The 21,970-nt window shown below is 39.1% G+C and overlaps 1 protein-coding gene across 7 annotated transcripts in view; it reads left to right on the top strand.

The window, feature by feature from the left end:
• The window catches only part of LOC124606775 (probable phospholipid-transporting ATPase IA), a 642,579-nt gene that overhangs the window by 493,272 nt on the left and 127,337 nt on the right, over positions 1-21,970 (top strand). For all 7 annotated transcript variants that reach the window (XR_006978725.1, XR_006978722.1, XR_006978723.1 and 4 more), the window contains exons 11-12: positions 21,184-21,406; positions 21,492-21,612. Coding sequence is in view for 3 of the 7 variants with exons in the window: in XM_047138832.1 (XP_046994788.1) it covers positions 21,184-21,406; positions 21,492-21,612 (344 nt within the window). In the remaining 4 variants the exon portion in view is untranslated. The remainder of the gene's footprint in view (positions 1-21,183; positions 21,407-21,491; positions 21,613-21,970) is intronic.

Here is a 21,970-nt window from a genome sequence, read left to right as displayed (position 1 = left end):
CAATTCTCAAAGGTGTGCAGATGATTCAGAATTCAAATCTGCTTGTGTGCAGCCATTTATTCCTCCCTTCCCAGCACTGTCTGTTTCCCTGTTGCACCGAGCACTGTTAACGCCTGGGCTAGGCCAGTTACCCGAATGAGCCATGGGCCTCAACAGCACATCACAACTCATGCACACAGTTCTCATGACAGTTGAGCTTGACTACCCTCAGTGCGGGCAACAGAACGGAACGGTCGGCCACAGGTGAGTTCAGGCAGGCAAATGGGGTGCGATGCAAGGCTCTAGTGTACACTTACCTTAACTCAAGCACGGGTGTTCTCATGTGCTGCGATATCGTGGACACAGATGTAGCTGAGCTGAAACAAGAATGGGCATCAGAGGAGATAGTGGATGCAGTGCAAATGACACATAGGAATGCTGCTCAGCAATCTGGACAGGTGTGTGTCTCTCTGGCAGTTTAAGTACCAGCCAACAGCAAACAAGCTCACAGCATTTCGGGCTGCAAGAGCCATGGCTCGACACGTAATTAAAGACAGCAAGAAAAGGCCATGGCAAGTGTTTCTGGACTCCATTACCATTCCACTTGTTCCACAAAAGTATGTGAAGCTGTCAGGAGGATTTCCATAAAACTCAGTTGTTTACCAATAGTAGTAGTGATGAAACAGGAAACACCTGGAGACATCACTCAGATGAAGGCAGAGCATTTTCCAAAGACTGCAGCGAGTACCGGCCAGGATCCAGCATTTCACTAGTACTGTGCGACTGTAGAGAGGAGCAAGTTGAACTTCAGATCCAGCAGTTCTGAGTTCTAAAATTACCCTTCCTTCATGTGGGAGCTGGAATTGACACTGTCTGAGACTTGGAGTACTGAACCTGATCATGAGCCAATCTGGTACTGCATTCTTCGACGTTTGCCTAAAGCATCAAAGGAAGTCCTCAAATGTTTAATTTGTTATGGCAGAAAGGAAGAGGAAATTTTGATCCCTTTCCCCAAATCAGGAAAGGACTGCAGGGGTCCCAGTAGGTACCAGAGTATTGCCTTAATGAACTGTGTCAGAAAGACCCTAAAGTGAATGTTTAGTTGCCATCTAGTCTGGTTGTTAGAGACCAGGCAATTTCTTAGCTGCTCTCAGTGTGAATTCCAGAGACATCTGTCCACTGTCAATGAGCTGATCCTGCTAGAGATGGGTATTCAGAAGCCTTTCCTACATAAATGTCACTGTCTCAGTATCTTCTATGAGGTAATGCATAGACACTACTAGAGCAACTTCATCAGTGGGGCTTTCAGTGCCACCTCCCAATCTTCATATGGTCCTTTCTGTCTAAGCAATTTCTTAGGCCCTGTGTTGGTGACATGCTGTAGGATCATTTTGAGCAGGAGAATGGCAGTCGTCCGGGCAATGTTTTAAGTGTTAGTCTCTTTGCTACAGCCATAGACAATATCGTGTCTTCATTGAGGAGTTCTGTACAGTGCTCCTTATTTGTGGACAATTTTGAACAATTTGTGGACAATTTTTGTTCCTCCTCCAGTGTTGCCACAGTGACTTGCCAGTTGCAACATACGGTGCAGAGATTAGAGGAATGGACTGTAAAGACAGGTTTTCATTTATCTGTGGATAAATGTGTCCTTGTCATATGTTTAATTTATTTCACTTGCATATGAGGGACACCCTTCTAAGTTTTAAAGACTCAGTGAGGTTTCTGGGCCTCATTCTTTACTCCAAATTGACATGGTTGGCATGCCTGAGAGATCTGAAAGCCAGGTTCTTAAAGTCACTGAATACCATAAAGTGCTTTAGCCATGGGCTTGGGGAGTGGGCAGGGTGCATCTGATCTAGTTGTGGAGGAATTTCATGTGTTCGCGACTGTACTATGGATGCATAGTATGTGGATCAATGAGGCCTTCTTATCTGAAGATCATTTAACTGTCTACCATGAAGGGATTAGGCTGGTCACGGGTGGTTATAGAACCACCCCCCCTATCCAGTCTCTGTGCTGAGGCTGGTGAATTGCCACTTACAGTCTGATGGCAACTTCTCTTCTCATGGTGTGTCAGGCATGTAGGTTCCTTGCAGCTTCGAATTCGCTGGTATACAATAATGTTGCTTGTCCACCTCTGAAATGCCTTTTCTCCAGTCATTCATGAGCAACAAGGCCATTTGGGATCTGCGTGCAGCATGTGGTAGAGTCAGGCAGTGTGGAGCAAGTACAATCTCAAATCCAAGTTTTGAACCATGTACCACCATGGTTACTGCAAGGCCCAGGGTAATTTTAGATTTAGTGCAGTACAGAAGAGGTTGCATTCCTCCATATGTTTTTCATACATTATTCAAGAACATTTTAACTGAGCACCACAGCTCTACAGTTGTCTTTATGGATGAGTCAAAACAGGGGTACTCCGTTGCTTGCTCTCTTGTTTTTCTTGATTGTGTCATCGGATCTGACTGCCTCAGGACTTTACTTTCTTCACTGTGGAATTATATGTGATCTTATTGAGTGAGGTTTCACAGTGGTTAGCACACTGCACTTGCATTCGACAGGCTGGCAGTTCAGACTCTCGGCTGACCATAGGTTTTGCACAAAGTCCCTAAACCAGCTCAGGCAAATGCCAGGATTGTTCTGTGAAAGGTTACAGCTGATTTCCTTCCTTATCCTTCCCTCAGCCGAGCTTGTGCTCTGTCTCTTTTCCTTTTTAAGGTGTTTTCTGGAACGCTTAGAAGTCTAACAAACAAGACATGATTCCTGAAACACTTTGTGAACTCATGTACAGGTGTCATACACCTAACACCACTATCATTGTTACATATATGGATACTGAAGTTGAACACCCAAACTTGCTACAAATAGAACACAACTTTAGTAGATCTTTGGTGTTGGAAGAGCATTCTACAAATCATTAATTGTTAAACAAAAGTCTTATTCGTCTTTGAGCAGCTGAGACTCGAGTTCGATGTAAGCGAACACACAGAGGCATTATATCATGTTGTTTGGATATCCATACATCACATATTACAAGTCTCAATATGAGGCATTTTGAAATAGACATTAAATTTTCTTGCATATATACTTCTATTTGTATTATCTCTACAACTCTGCAAATCATTCCTTTCATTTTCATTTTTGTAAAGTTGGTGAATTTTGCTATAGATTTCAGATTTCCTTGTCAGTCTCTTCCCGTGGCAATGAATGTTGTACAGATGAAATCACTTTGTATTATCATAGTATTAACCAATAAACTTTGTCTTTCCTGTGCCATGTTTTTGTCTTTGGTTAATACATGGAGAAGATTTACAGGCTTCATTTTCTAACATTTCTGTTTCGTGAGATTTGTCACTATAATAATGAACATCATCAGATGTGTCATGATGAATGTCAAATGTTTGTGTAATTGGGTCTCCTATGGCAGCAGGTAAACATTTCCTTTACATTGCAAATACATCACAAAATGCTTTAGTACAAACCTTTACTGGAACACCATTCACATCCTTTATGCAATATGTATATGATTACTTTTTTTTATTTTCACTGTCAAAACCTGCACAGTTTCTATAAACTTTGTTGCATGTTTTGCCGTACACAAGACCACAAAATTTTTTTTTTAAATTATAGTTTTCTTGTTTATAAAGCTCAGTAAAGATATTGTCCTTCATCTTAAGTGTGTGGTATTTGCATCAAGTGAGGTTAGCTTTCATAGCCTTAAGCACACAGTTGCAACTACTGTCCTGTTTACTCACTGGAAGAGCTTTGTTAGTTTTCTCACTCACATAGTCCATTTCCAAGTTTCTTTGTAGTTGCCATTCTTTTCCTCTAAAAAAAAAAAAAATAATAATAATAATAATTCTTATAGAATACCACTATCCCAGAGGCCTTGTTTCAACTTGTCTTCAGTGCTCTGACAAATTCTTCCTGCAGTATCATATTCCTCATCTCATCTTCATCTACTGTCTTGTGTATCCTTTCCTTTTATGCAAATTTTTCTAAACCATTTTCTTGAACAATTTCTCCTAATGTTTGGATTTTTTTTATGTTTCTGTTTGCCCAGTATTGGATGTAGGCTGCAGTAGGTACTGGGAGATGAAGAAGCTTGCACAGGATAGAGTAGCATGGAGAGCTGCATCAAACCAGTCTCAGGACTGAAGACCACAACAACAACAATTGCCCAGTATCTGTCGTCAATAGTTTCGAGCATTTTTTGTCAAAAATTTCATTTACTCTGTAGAGATTCTTAAGGCTGTCATGTTGACTGTATCTTCCAAAAGACTGACTTGCACTGCTGCTTCTTCCACACTTTCAGAAAGTATTGCAAAATCATCCACGAATGCTAGGCAGTTTATGGTAATGGCTTTGTTCCTTCTCTTTAGCAAAATTGGTGATATTTTGGATTCTTTCATTTTTTCCTTCCATGTCCTTACAATTTTCTCCATGACATAGTTGAATAGAAGTGGGGATAAATCATTGCCTTGCCTGACACGTGCAATTATTTTGAAATATGTAGATATCTCACCCATAAATTTTACATTTGAGATTGCATCTGTCAGAGTTTCTCAGATTAGGTTTGCCATCTTAGTTTTAACTCTACATTCATGAATTATTTTATCTAGGGTATCCCCATCAATGGAGTAAATTCAATAAATGTTTCAGCTCTGTATTTGGAGTTTATTAATCTGTGATGTATTATGGATTTTGGGTTGAAAATCTGTTCTGAACTGGATAATCCCTTTCTGAGGGAAAGAGGCCGCTATATTGTAGAGATAGTGCAGTGGCAGTTCATGAGGCAGTGGAGCTGGCTAGTGGTGGATAGGAAAACTAATCTGCGAGATACGACAACTTTTATTTAGTACTGAGGTACACTGTAGAAGTACTGCGATGCTCTCACGTATGCCAAGTGGTCTACCAGTGGTGCTGTTGACATAGGAAACTCATATCAGTGGGACAGCCATTTGACGTCTGTGTCTTGCTTTGCTGGTTTACCTCTCTTGGCAGTGTGTGCCTGAGTTAGCACTATGTGGCCTTGAGTGAGCAATGCCAGTGATGCAAATGTCCACTATATTCTTGTAGATGTCCATCTCTATCGGGTTAAAAGCTCGTCATGGTGCAGATGGGTGGTGATGGTACTGCCCTGGCTGCAGACCTCTGCCCTCCAAGCCAGGAGTTCTGTTGGTTCCATGGAGCCTGGGGACAGCTCATCTGTTGTGTCATTCTAAGTCCACAAGTGCACACTTAGAAGTGTGAACTGGCCTAGTGGAGATGGCTGCCGAAACCAGTGTCAGTAATGTGATGGAGACTTACATGGATTCAGTATTGCAGAAGGTGCTGCCAGCCTGCACACAACTGTTCTAGAATCAGAGGTTATAGTGGTTAATAGCACACTTGTTGCGCCAATACATTGCTTTCAGGCATGTACAGATCAAAGCCTTCCTTTATCAGTGGTGTGGAAATACTCTATAGGCCAGTTTGTAGTTTGCTTGGCCTTTCTGCAGTGTCACCACAATTGTGCGGCTCAAGCCCAGTTACCTTGTGGTATACAAACAGGCCACTTGTGTAATTACACATCAGGGGCTCTCTACCTGCCTGCTGCCTCACATATGATTGTAATGGAGCTGATTCTCACCCAGAAACACCTAAAATTAGTGATAGCGGTACAGAATATACATCTGAAATTGTCAACATCATACTTAACTATCTAGGAAAAGATAGAGTGCTGCTTACTGTAAAGATAACATGCTAAGTTGCAGACAGACACAATTAAAAGACACTTACACATAAGATTTTGGCCACAGTCTTTGTCTGAATAAGAGAAACACACATCATTCATTCACACTAGCAAGCACACCTCACGTACAAATGACTGCCAACTCCAGCAGCTCAGGCCAGAATGCATTCTTTCCTTACCTGATAGAGTTGGCGGTCAAGTGTGCATTAGGTGTGCTTGCTTGTGTGAATGAATGACGTGTGTTTTTCTTTTTTAGACGAAGGCTGTGGCCGAAAGCTTATGTGTAAGTGCCTTTTAATTGTACCTGTCGGCAACTTAGCTTGTATCATTACAGTAAGTAGCAAACTTTCTTTGTATACTTTGTTGATACTCCTACCTGAAGTTTCCATTGTTCAATATCATACTTGTTGCTTTAATTGTGCAATGAGTGTTTCAGAGCCACTTTCTATTGCTCTGGAATCTTCTCTATTTTCCACACTTCTTCTGAGATTAATTGTAGATCATCTGTAATTTTAAGTACAGACCATTTTAAAAGATCAGTCTTCTCCATTATTTTTGATATTTTTTAAAGTTTTTAGTACTTCCTTACTTTCTTCAAGTCTAGGTAGTGAATCAGCTTCTAGGCTTTCATGAATTTCGGGAAATTCTAATTTATGGTTTGACTCTGTGCAGCTCAAATTGTATTTTAAATGCATTTCCAGCCTATCACAGTTTTTGCTTTTGATAAGGCGAATTTTACCATTTGCATTTTTGAAGCAAACACTCGGGAATTGTTAGCTCTTTAGGGTATTATTGAAGATCTGATAAAAATGGCTGAAGTTATTTTTTATGAAATTATTCTTTCCACTAGCTGTGAAATTTCAAAAACTCTTTTGACACTCATTATTCTTGTTGTTTCTTTTCTTTGTTTCTTAAATAGCTCATAGTGGTCATTTTTCCCAGAGATTCTTTTTTCCACCAAAATTTCTTTTAACTGATTCAAATATTTTCTTTTCTGCACTGTTGATCTGTTTGGGCAATTCTTGCCATTTTCAATAATTTTAATTTCTTCCTGCATGTTTTCTATAATTTCTTGTGTAATGTAGAGCCTGGCTTTGTGGCACATAATTAATTTTCTCGGCCTTCTAAGAGTTTTGTGATGTAGAAGCTTTAGCTTAATTTTAGAAAGATAACAATCATAATCTAGCTCCCCACTTCTTGTTACTTTAACATTCGTAATTTTCTTCATACTTAGTTGAGAAGTAACTGCATGGTCCAGTTGGAATTCACCTAACATTGGATTTGGAGGGAACTCATGCATTAACTTTCTTTAACAAAGTTGACGTAACTTCAGATGGAAAGATGTGCAGAGATTAAATTATGAGCCTCTTTTTTTGTGCCAGGAATACTCTTACTGTGTTGCCATTTTTATTCTTTTTTTTCCTATTTGTGCATGAAAGATATCTTGGACAATAAAGTTGGATTTTGAATATTTTGTTGTCCAGTAGACTCCAGAATTCTTGGTTTTACTTGGATTGTTCCTGTTATCTTCATCTATTGGTTCATGACAGTTAACAAATTATACTTTTTGTTCTTATATTTCATTGCAAGAAGAGTGAGTTTTTTCTGAACTGGATTAGAATTCAATAAGATTATCAACTGTTGTTTTATGACGAACTATGTACTCAGAAGTAGCAGTCATTTCATAATTTTGATTATTGGTTTAGCTTCAAAGCTTCTATATTTTTTGTTTCTAATTCTGACAAATTTTTATCCAGAAATAGTGTCTTTTTAATGGCCAAAATCCTATATTTCATACTTATCTAAGAACATTTTCATATATTTTTGTTTGCTGGTTTTTAGCAAGAAATTTCCTCTAAGAGTGCCTGCAAAGAATCTCATCTTAAACATAAGTCTAGAAGGATTTCAAGGATACTTCAATTGATCCATATTGCAGAACTTGGGACTCCTCGGAACCATTGGACCCAATGCTTTGTGTGAACCAATAGTGCATTTCTCTAATGAGCTACCACTTGGGCGAGTACTTTCTTTCAGTGAAATAGTATATTGCACAAGATATGAAGTGAAATTCCAAGATAATATTGGATTGTATTTCTTCTTCTTCTTCTTCTTCTTCATCTTCTTCTTCTTCTTCTTCTTCTTCTTCTTTTGTGCTTTAGTCCACACTGTGATGTCTTCAACAGATTTCTGTTGAGTTACTGCATTGTTACTTTAAATTTGCTGCTGTTGTGATGGAAATTTACTAACGGTATACTGGGAGTTTAAATTCCTCATCCATCGTCAAAACCACTGAGCGAGTTTCATCTAGTAACACTTGGTATGGGCCCTTACAGGATGTTGCCATTTGGAGCCAGATGGACCCAGGTTTTTTTACAAGGTCGTTTATTCCTCTTCCTCCTCTTTCCTGTTTCTAGTTATGTGAGGCTCTGTGCTTGGGACTGCCATCGTGAAGTTTTCTCTACCTATTATTATATGAGTTTTGCTGCTTTTTAGGGCTGCTTCAACCTCTGGGACTTTGTTGTAAATGCTTCATCAATTGGTCACTCAGATTTTAATCCTTAGGAGTCATTTCTTTGGATTTTCTGTAGTTATCATTATCAGGATTCAATGGAGAGTTGCCTAATCTAGAAAATGTTTGCACTCTACACACAGCAAGCCATCAGGATCTGAGCCATTTAGGGGGCCCCTACAGTTCTCAAATCAATTTCTCTTCCCAAGTCCAGGAAGCATCGGGCTAGCTTATCACAGAAGCTTCAGTGTCTCTCATTCATGCTTGTATACATTTTTCAATAAACGTCTTTGCAATCAGATAACTAATTCTGATTTCTTCAATAGATTTCTGTTGAGTTACTGCATTGTTACTTGCAATTTGCTGCTGCTGTGATGGAAATTCACTAACATTATGCAGTTTGTCCGAATGTAAATTTTTCCTGCATATTCTGACGATGTAAAGCTAATTGGTTTCCAGCTGATCACCAGTGCTGAAATATCCCAAAATGTTGACGAGTGTCATACTCAAATCTCTTTGTGGGCACTCTTTATCCACATCTTGTCATGTCTATTCTTGGGTACTCCCTTGGCAGTTATTTGTTAATGTGGGATTCTGCACTGAATTGATAGCCCTTGTCTTCATTAATGAGAGTCTGTTGATTCCTATGTTATGCTCTCCCATTATTCACTGACTTGGCACAGAAATTTGGGTAAATCCGACATATATTCTTCTTTTTGGCTGTGCTGTGGCACTGCTGAGAAATCGAATGCTATCAGTGGAGTGGAGTGTGAACTCTCGCATTAGTGACTATTTGCCGAGAGTATGTACAACGGCGGAAAGCACAAGAGGTGGATGAAGAGTGCATTTAAAGATTCAAATACAGTAAACACTCTATCCTGTGCAAGCTTAATCATCTCCCAGTACCTACTGCAGCCTACATTCTTCTGAATCTGCTTAGTGTATTCATCTCTTGGTCTCCCTCTACGATTTTTACCCTCCACGCTTCCCTCCAATACTAAATTGGTGATCCCTTGATGTCTCAGAACATGTCCTACCAACTGATCCCTTCTTCTAGTCAAGTTGTGCCACAAGCTCCTCTACTCCCAATTCTGTTCAATACCCCCTCATTAGTTATGTGATCTACCCATCTAATCTTCAGCATTCTTCTGTAGCACCACATTTCGAAAGCTTCTATTTCTCTTCTTGTCTAAACTATTTATCGTCCACGTTTCGCTTCCGTACATGGCTACACTCCATACAAATACTTTCAGGAACGGCTTCCTGACACTTAAATCTATACTTGATGTTAACAAATTTCTCTTCTTCAGAAACGCTTTCCTTGCCATTGCCATTCTACATTTTATATCCTCTCTACCTCGACCATCATCAGTTATTTTGCTCCCCAAATAGCAAAACTCCTTTACTACTTCAAGTGTCTCATTTCCTAATCTAATTCCCTCAGCATCACCTGACTTAATTTGACTACATTCCATTATCCTCCTTTTGCTTTTGTTGATGTTCATCTTATACCCTCCTTTCAAGACACTGTCCATTCCATTCAGCTGCTCTTCCAAGTCCTTTGCTGTCTCTGACAGAATTACAATGTCATCGGCGAACCTCAAAGTTTTTATTTCTTCTCCATGGATTTTAATACCAACTCCAAACTTTTCTTTTGTTTCCTTTATTGCTTGCTCAATATACAGATTGAATAACATCGGGGATAGGCTATAACCCTGTCTCACTCCCTTCCCAACCACTGCTTCCCTTTCATACCACTCGACTCTTATGACTGCCATCTGCTTTCTGTACAAATTGTAAATAGCCTTTCCCTCCCTGTATTTGACCCCTGCCACATTCAGAAAGTATTCCAGTCAACATTGTCAAAAGCTCTCTCTAAGTCTACAAATGCCAGAAACATAGGTTTGCCTTTCCTTAATCTATTTTCTAAGATAAGTCGTAGGGTCAGTATCACCTCATGTGGTCCAACATTTCTACGGAATCCAAACTCATCTTCCCCAAGGTCAGCTTCTACCAGTTTTTCCATTCATCTGTAAAGAATTCTTGTTAGTATTTTGCAGTCGTGACTTATTAAACTGATAGTTCAGTAACTTTCACACCTGTCAACACCTTCTTTCTTTGGGATTGGAATTATTATATTCTTCTTGAAGTCTGAGGGTATTTCGCCTGTCTCATACATCTTGCTCACCAGATGGTAGAGTTTTGTCAGGGCTGGCTCTCTCAAGGCTGTCAGTAGTTCTAATGGAATGTTGTCTACTCCGGAGGCCTTGTTTCAACTCAGATCTTTCAGTGCTCTGTCAAACTCTTCACGCAGTATCATATCTCCCATTTCATCTTCATCTACATCCTCTTCCATTTCCATAATATTGTCCTCAAGTACATCACCCACGTATAGACCCTCTATATACTCCTTCCACCTTTCTGCTTTCCCTTCTTTGCTTAGAACTGGGTTTCCATCAAAGCTCTTGATATTCATGCAAGTGGTTCTCTTTTCTCCAAAGGTCTCTTTAATTTTCCTGTAGGAAGTATCTATCTTACCCCTAGTGAGATAAGCCTCTACATCCTCAGATTTGTCCTCTAGCCATTTTTGCTATAAACGTATAAAATAAATACAGGAACTACATTACAAGTGGCACATACACACACAAAAATGTTATGTGACTTTGATATGTTTCTTCCATGTTAATGAGATGCCTGAGCTTGTTTTCTGGACACAGCTCATCTATTCATGACTGAATCTTTTTTAGCTTATCAATGGTGATTCTGGATTCCAGCAATTACTTTGTTTGGTTTTGATTGCTGTCAATGCAGAGAAATCCTGCCCACTCAAATAAGTAGAAGGTAATGGAAGAAAGTGTGTAATGGTAGGGTCATTTAGGTCAATGTACTCTTTGCATGCACCAGAAACCACAAATTGACATGTTTACAATTTTTATTTTCAGTGAACTGTCAATGGACATTTCCAAAAGTCTTTCCTTCAGTTTTACAGGAACATCAGAGAAATTGATGGTGGCAGTACAAAACGAATTTGTAATCCATTCTTATGTATTTAGATCTATCTTAATTTCTGAAAAGTATTTAAAGACTGTTACTGAGTTTTTGTGGGTGGAATTAGATTATTTCCGAAAGTCCATCAGCAATACTAATTTCATTTAGTTCACCATGTTTGGACAAAGTATTCCCTTTTTTCAGTTCAAAATAAAACTTTCTTATAAAACCAGTGTACTTTCTCATGTGTTTTAAAAATATTTGTGTCAAAACCTTGGAGCTCAAGATTGAGCTTGTTATATTTGTTGAATGTATCTGTCAAATAAGCTAATTGGCAAATCCACTCTTCATCCTTGAAATGCTTCTCCAAATCAGATTCCAATTATGTAAGGAAACAATTTTACCTCATTTTTTAGTAAAAAGATGAGTCAGTCCACATCTTTATGATAGCCAGTGCTCATCGGTATGCAAAAACAATTGAGCATGTAGCTCTCATTTCCTCGCCCACTTTTTTGAAAAAGTGAAGCACAGTACATATGAATTTATCAGGTTGACTACTTTTTTGGAGGGTTTTTTTCCGCTACCAAATTTTCTGCATATAATTCAAAATTTCCATATTACTTTGGGGTTAATTTTGTGAATACGAACAATAAGATCACCTTTTTACCTGTCAATCAAGCAGCACCATCTGTGGACAAAGTAACACACCAGTCCTATGACAAATTTAATTTAAATCTTGTACAGTTATCAAGAATTTTAAAAATATCCTCTCTCATTGTGTAACTGGTTATTGTTTACAGCCTAGAATTTCATCAGCAATAGCACCTTTTTAAAGTAAAAAAGTGTCTATATACAGGGTGTTCAACACTTTTAGAAGTTTTAGAGTGGACTTAGTAGGTCAAGTTTAACCCATGTCTGGAAACATCATCCAATGACACTACTGAGCGTCAAAGTTACATGTGCCGGCACCTGTGAATGTATGTATATAATGTGTGATTCAATGATGATGTTACAGAGTTTCATGGATGATGGAGAAGGATAAGTGTATCAATTTGAGGTAAGTATCCCTGTACCAGAAATGAACCAGTCAAAAGTTATAAGCGAAAACCGTTCTGATACCTCTGACAGTGGAACATACGTACCAGCACTGATGTTGCTAAGATTGTAGGGTAGGCAACATGGGCTCCAAAATACATACTTAAGAGCTATGAGCTCTTGTTCAATAGATGACATGTGTTTCACACTGGTGAATAAGAACAATTGCTCATAGCTCCTCAGGTATGCATTTTAGAGCTGATGTTTACTAGACATTTTTTATTGTCTTGGTCCATACTACCACCTCTGAAAGTTGCATACCCTACATTCTTAGCAAAAACAGTACCGGTACATGTATTCCATTGTCAGAGGTATCAGAATGATTTCACTTGTAACTTTTTACTCGTTTATTTCCAAACCGGGGCCCCGTACCTCAAATTGCTACATTTGTCCATCTCCGTCATCATAAAAGTTTGTAACATCATCATGGAATCATCCTGTGTGTACATACATTTACAGGCGCCGGCACCTATAACTTTGATATTTTGTAGTGTCATTGGACACTGTTTCCGGATGTGAAACTTGATCTACTAAGTACCCTCTACTATCTCTAGAAGTGTGTAACATGAATTATGAAACACTATGTCTATGTAGCTCAGCATCGTCTGACATCCCCTCCATTTCTTTTGTCCACTTTAATATTTTCTTCTATTTGACCAACAGTATCTTGTACCATGTCACGAATACTATGCACTACACTTCTGTCAGAATTCGAAATTATTTTGATTACTCTATTAGCAACCTTTTCAGTACTTGCAGGGGCAGCAGTCTGGATGATTGACTGATCTGGCCTTGTAACATTAAACAAAACGGCCTTGCTGTGCTGGTACTGGAGCAGCTGAAAACAAGGGGAAACTACAGCTGTAATTTTTTCTGAGGGCATGTAGCTTTACCATATGGTTAAATGATGATGGCGTCAACTTGGATAAAAAATTCTGGAGGTAAAATAGTCCTCCATTCAGATCTTCAGGCGGGGACTATTCAGGAGGACATTGTTATCAGGAGAAACAAAACAGGCATTACACAGATCGAAGTGTGGAATGTCAGGTACCTTAATCGAGCAGGCAGGTTAGAAAATATAAAAAGGGAAATGGAGAGGTTAAAGTGAGATATAGTGGGAATTAGTGAAGTTCAGTGTCAAGAGGAACAAGACTTCTGGTCAGGTCAATGCAGGGTTATAAATACAAACACAAATAGAGGTAATGCAGGAGTAGGTTTAATAATGAATAAAAAATAGGAGCATGGGTAAGTTACTATGAACAGCATTGTTACACATTATTGTAGCCAAGATAGACATGAAGCCCATGCCTACCACAGTCGTACAAGTTTATATGCCAGCTAGCTCTGCAGATGATAAAGAGATTGAAGAAATGTATGATGAGATATAAGACATTATTCAGATAGTGAAGGGAGACGAAAATTTAATAGTCATGGGGGACTGGAATTCAATAGTAGGAAAAGGAAGAAAAGGAAAAGTAGTAGGTGAATATGGAATGGCGGTAAGGAATGAAAGAGGAAGCCACCTGGTAGAATTTTGCACAGAGCATAACTTAATGATAGCTAACAATTGGTTTAAGAATCGTGAAAGAAGGTTGTACATGTGGAAGACGGCTGGAGACACTGGAAGGCTAGTAGGAATCCTTAGGTAACAGAAGAGATATTGAATTTATTGATTAAAGGCGAAAATATAAAAATGCAGTAAATGAAGCAGGCAAAAAGGAATACAAATGTCTCAAAAATGAGATCGACAGGAAGTGCAACATGTCTTAGCAGGGATGATTAGTGGGCAAATGCAAGGGTGTAGAAGCATGTATCACTAGTGGTAAGAGATAAACTGCCTACAGGAAAATCAGAGAGACCTTTGGAGAAAGGAGAACCATCTATATGAATATCAAGATCTCATATGGAAAACCAGTTCTAAGCAAAGAAGGGAAAGCAGAAAGGTGGAAGGAGTATACAGAGGGTCTGTACAAAGGTGATGTACTTGAGGGCATGATTATGGAAATGGAAGAGGATGTAGATGAATATGAAATGGGAGATATGATACTGCGCAAAGAATTTGACAGAGCACTGAAAGACCGAAATCAAAACAAGACCCCAGGAGTAGACAACATCCCATTAGAACTACTGGTAGCCTTGGGAGAGCCAGCCCTGACAAATCTACCATCTGGTAAGCAAGATGTATGAGACTGGCAAAATAATGTCAGACTTCAAGAAGAATATAATAATTCCAATCCCAAAGAAAGAAGGTGTTGACAGGTGTGAAAGTTACTGAACTATCAGTTTAATAAGTCACGACTGCAAAATACTAACAAGAATTCTTTACAGATGAATGGAAAAACTGGTAGAAGCTGACCTTGGGGAAGATGAGTTTGGATTCCGTAGAAATGTTGGACCACATGAGGTGATACTGACCCTACGACTTATCTTAGAAAATAGATTAAGGAAAGGCAAACCTATGTTTCTGGCATTTGTAGACTTAGAGAGAGCTTTTGACAATGTTGACTGGAATACTTTCTGAATGTGGCAGGGGTCAAATACAGGGAGGGAAAGGCTATTTACAATTTGTATGGAAACCAGATGGCAGTTATAAGAATCAAGTAGCATGAAAGGGAAGTAGGGTTGAGAAGGGAGTGAGATAGGGTTGTAGCCTATCTCTGATGTTATTCAATCTGTATACTGAGCAAGCAGTAAAGGAAACAAAAGAAAAATATGGAGTAGGAACTAAAATCCATGGAGAAGAAATAAAAACGTTGAGGTTTGCCGATGACATTGTAATTCTGTCAGAGACAGCAGAAGACCTGGAAGAGCAGTTGACCAGAATGGACAGTGTCTTGAAAGGAGGATATAAGATGAACGTCAAACAAAAGCAAAACGAGGATAATGGAATGTTCTCGAATTAAACCAGGTGATGCTGAGGGAATTAGATTAGGAAATAAGACACTTAAAGTGGTAGATGAGTTGTGCTATTTGGGGAGCAAAATAACTGATGATGGCCAAAGTAGAGAGGATATAAAATGTAGGCTGCAGTGGCAAGAAAAGCGTTTCTGAAGAAGAGAAATTTGTTAACATCGAGTGTAAATTTAAGTGTCAGGAAGTCCTTTCTGAAAGTATTTGTATGGAGTGTACCCTTGCATGGAAGTGATACGTGGACGATAAATAGTTTAGACAAGAGGAGAATAGAAGCTTTCAAAATGTGGTACTACTGAAGAATGCTGAAGATTAGATGGGTAGATCATGTAACTAATGAAGAGGTATTAAACAGAATTGGGGAGAAGAGGAATTTGTGGCAGAACTTGGCTAGAAGAAGGGATAGGTTGGTAGGACATGTTCTGAGACATCAAGGGATCACCAATTTAGTATTGGAGGGCAGCATGGAGAGTAAAAATCGTAGAGGGAGGCCAGGAGATGAATACACTAAGCAGATTCAGAAGGTTGTAGGTTGCAGTAGTTACATGGAGATGAAGAAGCTTGCACAGGATAGAGTAGCATGAAGAGCTGCATCAAACCAGTCTCTGAAATGAAGACCACGACAACAACAACAACAACAACTCTAGCAGAATTTTTGTGTGACATTTTATCTGCTACATCAAAGAATCAGGAATGATAAGACATTCACATGCCGTATAAAGTGATTTACTTTTTGCAATAGCAACGCTAACTGATATAATGTCTCCAGTGCCACCATTGTTGATTTTGTAAAATTGTGTATTTTGTTTCCAGTTTTATCTACATTTTCTACTTTGCATCTGAAAAGTTTGACTGACTTGTCTTTATAATTGCCGTGATCAGTTACCAAGTGTCTGTGAAGTATGGATGGTTTCATAGAATTATTCAACAGAGTTTGGTTCAAAATAATTCTGAGGGGAAGAAGTGGATCGCAGATATAAGATACAAATCCATATTTAATGTAAGATTCACTGTAATGTTAGATTTTATGTTTCTTGGGTTGTTTGTCTTACTTGTAGATGGCTCAACTTCAACAGTATTTTCACCTATGTCCCCTGCTGGAAAATGCCTTATCACACTTTTCACTGGCAGTGGTTCAATACTACTACTACTATCACTTATTTCATTGGTTTTATGTTTTGCTCTTACAAAGAATTTATCCATCTGCCAACAAATATTAAAATATGTAGTCTACTACCACAATAATAAAAGTGTTAATCTGAAAATCAGTTTACACATATAAAGAATGAGATGTGTGGCTTTGAGTAAAGAAAACATACACTATGTGATCAAAAGTATGCGGACACTCCCAAAAACTTATGTTTTTCATGTTAGGGGCATTTTTTTGCCACCTACTACCAGGTACCAGGTACTGCCAGCGACCTCAGTACCCAGTAGACATCGTGAGAGACCAGAATGGGGCACTCCATGGAACTCATGAACTTCGAATGTGGTCAGGTGATTGGGTGTCACTTGTGTCATACGTCTGTATGCAAGATTTCTACATCCCTAGGTCCACTGTTTCCGGTGTCATAGTGAAGTGGAAATATGAAGGGACACGTACAGTACAAAAGCGTACAGGCTGACCTCGTCTCTCGACTTACAGAGACCACTGACAGTTGAAAAGGGTCATAATGTGTAATAGGCAGACATTTATCCAGACCATCACACAGGAATTCCAAACTGCATCAGGATCCACTGCAAGTACTATGACAGGTAGGCAGGAGGTGAGAAAACATGGATTTCATGTTCAAGCAGCTGCTCATAGCCCACACGTTACACCAGTAAATGCCAAATAACCCTCACTTGGTGTAAGGAGCATAGACATTGGATGACTGAACATTGGAAAAACATTGTTTGGAGTGACGAATCACGGTACACAATGTGGCTATCCGATGGCAGGGTTTGGGTTTGGCAAATACCCAGTGATCGTCATCTGCCAGCGTGTGTAGTGCTAGTAGTAAAATTCAGAGGCAGTGGTGTTATGGTGTGGTCATGTTTTTCATGGAAGGGGCCTGCACCCCTTTTTGTTTCGCGTGGCATTATCACAGCACAGGCCTACATTGATGTTTTAAGCACCTTCTTGCTTCCCACTGTTGAAGAGCAATTCGGGGATGGCGATTGCACCTTTCAACATGATCGAGCACCTGTTCATAATGCACAGCCTGTGGCAGAGTGGTTACATGACAATAACATCCCTGTAATAGACTGGCCTACACAGAGTCCTGACCTAAATCCTATAGAACACCTTTGGGATGTTTTGGAACGCCGGCTTCATGCCAGGCCTCACTGACCGACATCGACACCTCTCCTCAGTGCAGCACCTGATTGAAGGTATGCCTGCGAGGGTGGAAGTTGTCATCAAGGCTAAGGGTGGGCCAACACCATATTGAATTCCAGCATTACCGATGGAGGGCACCGTGAACATGTAAGTCATTTTCAGCAAGGTGTCTAGATACCTTTGATCACACAGTGTACCTGTACGTAACACGAACTTCCAGCATGCTGGAGTAGCTTGGGTCTGCAACTTCTGTTAATTAATAGAATGAAAAAGCAGTCCAAGTTGCAAATATTTTATTTTTCATTGGATGACTAGTTTCGGGTCGAGACCCATTTTCAAATTAACATAACAAAATCGAAAGTGGAATTTCGGAATATCTCAAAAAATGAGTAATGTACATTTACAGTGCACACAGATAACTGTAAATGTACATTATACATTTTTTGATATCTTCGGAAATGCCATTTCAACTTTGTTATGTTGATTTGAAAATGGGTCTTGGCCTGAAACTAGTCATCAAATAAAAAATAAAATATTTACTACTTGGAATGTCTTTTCATTATATTTTCTGCACATAAGTTACAAAACTGTTCTGAGTACTGAAAGTTAATAAATCAGTCAGTAACATATGTTAGCAGACACTGTTATTGTTGTTTGTGTTTGGAACAAACAATACAATGATTACTGAGATCAGCTGTAAGGTAACATTGTTGGATAGACCAGTAGAATAAACAAAATGGATTCTTGGATAGAGGGCAATTAAAATTTCCCTGTCTAAAATAGTTTTTGTTATTTGTGATTATTCAGGAAACATAGTATACTGACTCTATCCATATTTCAAATTTTGTGTATTCCCTAAAAAGCCTTTGTGTACCCATGAGGATATGCTTGCCCATGTTGAATATCACTGCTCTAGACAATTGATTTGTGAAGAGAGGGCATTAAAAATGTTACAGTCACTGAAATGAATCCGTTTCTGTACAATACTCAGGGCTGCACCCTCACAGTGGACATCTTGTGTAATGACTGTGACACTCTATACAGCTGAAAAAGGATCCTTTTTCTCCATTATGTAACACATCATGGAAAATACATGAAGGGGAGTCAAATGAAAATATTAAATATTTTTTAATTTTTTTATGGAACAAAATTGGAACACAAGTGTATAATTTTTTGACATTTTCTCCCTGTCATTCAAAACAAGCTCTCCAGTGTGTACAAAGTACATGGATTCCGCTGAAAAAAAATTATGTTGGTTGTGTGCTCAATCATTTATGCACCGTCTGCTGCACCTCTCCATCGGAATGAAATTTCTTTCCTCACATTGCCTCTCTGAAACGTCCAAACATGGAAATCACTCAGTGTGAGATCTTGTGAGTATGGCATCCGTGACACAGTATCAAAGTTCAGATCATCAATGGTTGCAAGTGTTGCACAAGTAGTATGAGGCTGAGCAATATCAAGTTGCAAAGTGACACCTGTAGTCAGAAGTGTACGTTGCTTTGATCTTATTACAGATTTTTAACACATTGAAATATGATACCTTTGTGATGGTGTTTCCCCTAGTTGTGTAGTGTTCCAAGACAATGCTTTGTGCATCTGAAAAGAATGTCTGCAAACTCCTCTCTCCAGATGACTGTGTCCAGAACTCCTTGGGTTTTGGTGATGAGGACTGGCACCATTCCTTGCTTGCTCTCTGTGTTTAGGATTAGTGGTACTGTTGGTTGGTTGGGGGAGGGGGAGGGGGAGGGGATCAGACAGTGATGTCATCGGTCCCTTCAGATTAGGAAGGCAAGTTGGCCATGCCCTTTCAAAGGAACCATTCCAGCATTTGCATGAAGCAATTTAGGGAAATGATGAAAAAACCAAACCAGGATGGCCAGATGTGGGTTTGAACCTTCATCCTCCCAAATGCAAGTCCAGTGTGCTAACCACTGCTCCACCTTGCTCGGTGGTGGTAGTGTACCCAGGTTTCATTTCCTGTAATGATTCCCATTAAGAAACCATCACATTCCGGTTCAGTTTCTTCGCAGGTGTCAATGCGTCGCATTTTCGGTTCTGAAGTGAGCAACCGTGGCAGACACTTTGCAAAACTTAAGCACTCCATGAATGATATAATGTGCTGAGCCTTGACTAGTGTTCAGATTTGTGGCTATTTCATCTGCTGTCCCATGGCAATTTTCCATCACAATGGCTTCAACTGCTGCAGTAGTTTGGTGTCGCAACGTAGTACGTCTGACTTGGTGCTAAATGTCTGTGACAGAAGTCACGCCATTTCCAAACTTTCTACTCCACTCATACATTTGCTGCAGAAATGGACATGCATCACCATATGACACCTTCATTTGCCCATGGATTTAAATAGGTTTCATATCTTCATTGCTTAGAAAACTTAACAGAACACTGTTCCTCCTTGGCGTGTGTCACAAGCAGGGTAGTCATTTTTGAACTAGTATTGTGGCATCATTTTTTTTCTTTTTTTGTAGTATGCTGGTGCCTTTAGGGCATTCCTTACATCACTAGTAATGGTACTGTAAACTTATGGACCAATGGCGTGAAATTTTAATTTTTAATTACATTTTTAAAGTTTTTCATTTGACTCCCCTACTGTATTCTGCAGTAAATGCGAGAATTATAAGTTTCTTAAAAATTTGCTACACGTGGTTCTATGGAAGGCTACACTGATGATTCTCATGACTCATTTCTATGCATGTAGCACTTTCCTAGCCAGTGGAGCAATGAACAATAGCTGTCAAGTTTAGGCTCATTCTGTGCACCTGAGGTGTCATCCATTTTCTGACCACCATTGAGCATTCAGTAGTGTTCTGAGCACTCTGCTGTGAATTTCATAGCCTGTGTGAGCATTAAACATGATCATAGAAAATTATTTAGTGAAGTTTTGTTCCATTTGCTGCAAGTTGTCATGGCTGATGGTGGTGGTAAATGACAAATTCTGCACAAACAAGCAAAAGACTTAATTTTGCAGGATTGACACATTCTTCAAGCACAAATGATCTGTATGTACATACTGCAAGTGTCACTTGCAACTGGCACCACTGCTGTCCTCTCTGTGCCTTGACCTGTGCTGGCTGCCATCATTCATAAATCAGACTTTAGTTGGTATTTCTGCACCTAGTGGCTACCTTTGTTCTGCTCAAATGACTGAACTTTCAGTTTGCTCCAGCCAACCTCAGACTTGCTTGTCACCTCCTGTAGTAGTATCAGGGATAACCAGAGGAAGCACACTACTTGAAAATTCAAACTTACTCGCTAATTAATCAGAAATTCTGACCAGCTCAAACTTCACAGATTAACCACAGAGGTATTTGTCATAAAACTTCTGGAAGTACAGTGAGCAGTCACATATTTGATATCTTTAACTGGTGAAAGGTAAAGAAATGATCAGAATTAAGACCAAGCATTTCTGAAGTGAGCACTGAAAATGGCAAGATGCAGTAAATACTATGATGGCAAATCCTCAGATGGAATGGAAATGTCTGTGTGAGGTGGTGATAAGGAGCAACAGACAGACACAACAAGCTGTTAGCAGCTGAGCCATAGAATAAAACATCTTTCCCATATAGTGTTCTGAACCACAGGTAACATATATTTCTCTTATTTTTTGTGTTACTTCTTTTTTTCTTCCAGATGAGAGGGCTCTTGTTCGTGGTGCCTGCCTTTTTGGCTATGTTTTTGACACCAGGACACCACATCATGTAGAAATAAGTGCTTTGGGAACTAGAGAGCGATATGAAATTCTGAATGTCTTGGAATTTACAAGCAGTAGGAAAAGAATGTCAGTCATTACACGGAATTCAGCTGGTGAAATAAAGTTATATTGTAAAGGTGCAGACACTGTGATATATGAAAGGTAAATATTTATAAATGTAGCATCTCATCTTCCATTCTATATATTTCTATAAGGCTGTTAACTAACTGGTCTGAGTTTGTTTAAGGTTATCTCCAGATGGGCAACAGTTCCGTGAGGCAACTCTCAGACACCTGGAAGAATTTGCTACTGAAGGGCTTAGAACATTGTGTTGCGCAGTTGCCAACATATCAGAAGAGGCCTATGAGGTAAAAGTTATAATGACAGTGAGATAATAGTGGTATTAAATGAAGTCTTTATTACTTTTGTAATTGGTCAGAAGCGGATAAAATTATTAAACTTACTATGGCCTTTCAGGAAAGTTTTCCAAAATTTTTAGACTAATATGTGAAATTTCAATTTGCTAAATTTTTATCTGGTACACCACCCAGAATTTACAGAAGCTGGTGAGTTACTGTAGTTATTACCTTTCTCTAGGATAAAGGTGATAGTGTTGGCATGTATAATAATTCCATCGTCATTGCTCAACTAACCATATTGTAGTTGCAGGAACTAAACTTTGTGACACTGCAAGGTACAGCTGCATTCAAGTCCAGTGTGGCTTAT

This window comes from Schistocerca americana, chromosome 3 (genome assembly GCF_021461395.2).
Source record: "Schistocerca americana isolate TAMUIC-IGC-003095 chromosome 3, iqSchAmer2.1, whole genome shotgun sequence".
NCBI classification, from domain to species: Eukaryota; Metazoa; Arthropoda; class Insecta; order Orthoptera; family Acrididae; genus Schistocerca; species Schistocerca americana.
Note: the sequence above shows the minus strand (reverse complement) of the source record. Positions and strands in the feature narration are given on the sequence as shown.